This window comes from Galeopterus variegatus, unplaced genomic scaffold (assembly GCF_000696425.1).
Source record: "Galeopterus variegatus unplaced genomic scaffold, G_variegatus-3.0.2 Scaffold416, whole genome shotgun sequence".
Lineage (NCBI taxonomy): Eukaryota > Metazoa > Chordata > Mammalia > Dermoptera > Cynocephalidae > Galeopterus > Galeopterus variegatus.
The window spans coordinates 124750-125697 of NW_007726527.1; the positions used below are offsets into that span (position 1 = coordinate 124750).

At 69.1% G+C, this 948-nt stretch overlaps 1 protein-coding gene across 1 annotated transcript in view; it reads left to right on the forward strand.

Annotated features, from left to right (window-relative positions):
- The first annotated feature begins 6 nt into the window (after positions 1 to 6).
- Positions 7 to 948, forward strand: part of TXN (thioredoxin) — an 11011-nt gene continuing 10069 nt past the window's right edge. Inside the window, exon 1 of the mRNA XM_008568494.1 lies at positions 7 to 47. Within this exon, the coding sequence (XP_008566716.1) occupies positions 24 to 47 (24 nt within the window). The 5' untranslated portion in view covers positions 7 to 23. The remainder of the gene's footprint in view (positions 48 to 948) is intronic.

The following is a 948-nucleotide window of genomic DNA, read 5'->3' on the forward strand; positions in this document are numbered from 1 at the left end:
CCCCCCCCCCCCCAACAGCCAAAATGGTGAAGCAGATCGAGAGCAAGGTAGGCGCTCTGGGGAAGGCCAGGGCACAACGGGCAGCCTCCGTGGCTGGGGGAAGCCGCCACTCCGCATCCCTGGGGGACGGGGACGCGGTGGCTCGGCCTGGGACTGAGAGCGGCCGGGCCCTGGGCGCGGCAGAGGCGGTCGAGCATGTCCTGGGGGAGCGGAGGAGAGGGACGTGGGTCCCCTGGAGGGCGGGGGCGGGGTGCCCGGCCCTGCCCGAGCCGGGGATGCACGCGCGCGGGGGTCCCCACACTGCGCCGCCTGCACCCCCAGCCCGGGCAGCCCCGACTGGAGGAAGGTGTGGGGACGGAGGGGGGTCCGCCCTTGGCCCGCATTTGAATCTGGATTCGAGCCGGGGTAAAGAGATAGAGGGCCCCTTGGAGAAGGCAGGGGGTCGCTGGCCGCCACTCCCGTATGCGCCGTGATCCAACCGCGTGCGGTGGGGTGAGCCCCCTGGGAGCCTGTCTTGCCCGGAGACCTCTGTCTGCCTCCATCACTGCCCGGCCCCGAAGATGACTCGTGCTGGACCCGCGCAAACGAGGCGGACCCCGGCCGGAGACCCTCTGGAGCGTGTAGGTCGGGCCCGGCGGCCCGGGGAGCCCCAGGTGGCCGCAAGGAAGTGAGGTCCGGGCCGCGCCCACGGGACTCCTCCTCCGGAGGCGCAGGGCGTGTTTCCGGCGGCGCTGGCTTTGGAATGACTCAGTCCTCAAGGCTGGGCCCAGGGGCCTCCGCTGCCCTACCCGTCTGTGATTCACCCACAGTCGATGGCTTTTGCTGGAGCCGGGGTTGCCCCTGCGAACAGCCGCGCCAGGTAGTGCGCTCGTCCTTCGGGTGTCCAGATCGTGGTTCTGTCCTTTTAAAAATGCCGAAGGCAAAAAAAAAAAAAAAAAAAAAATCCCC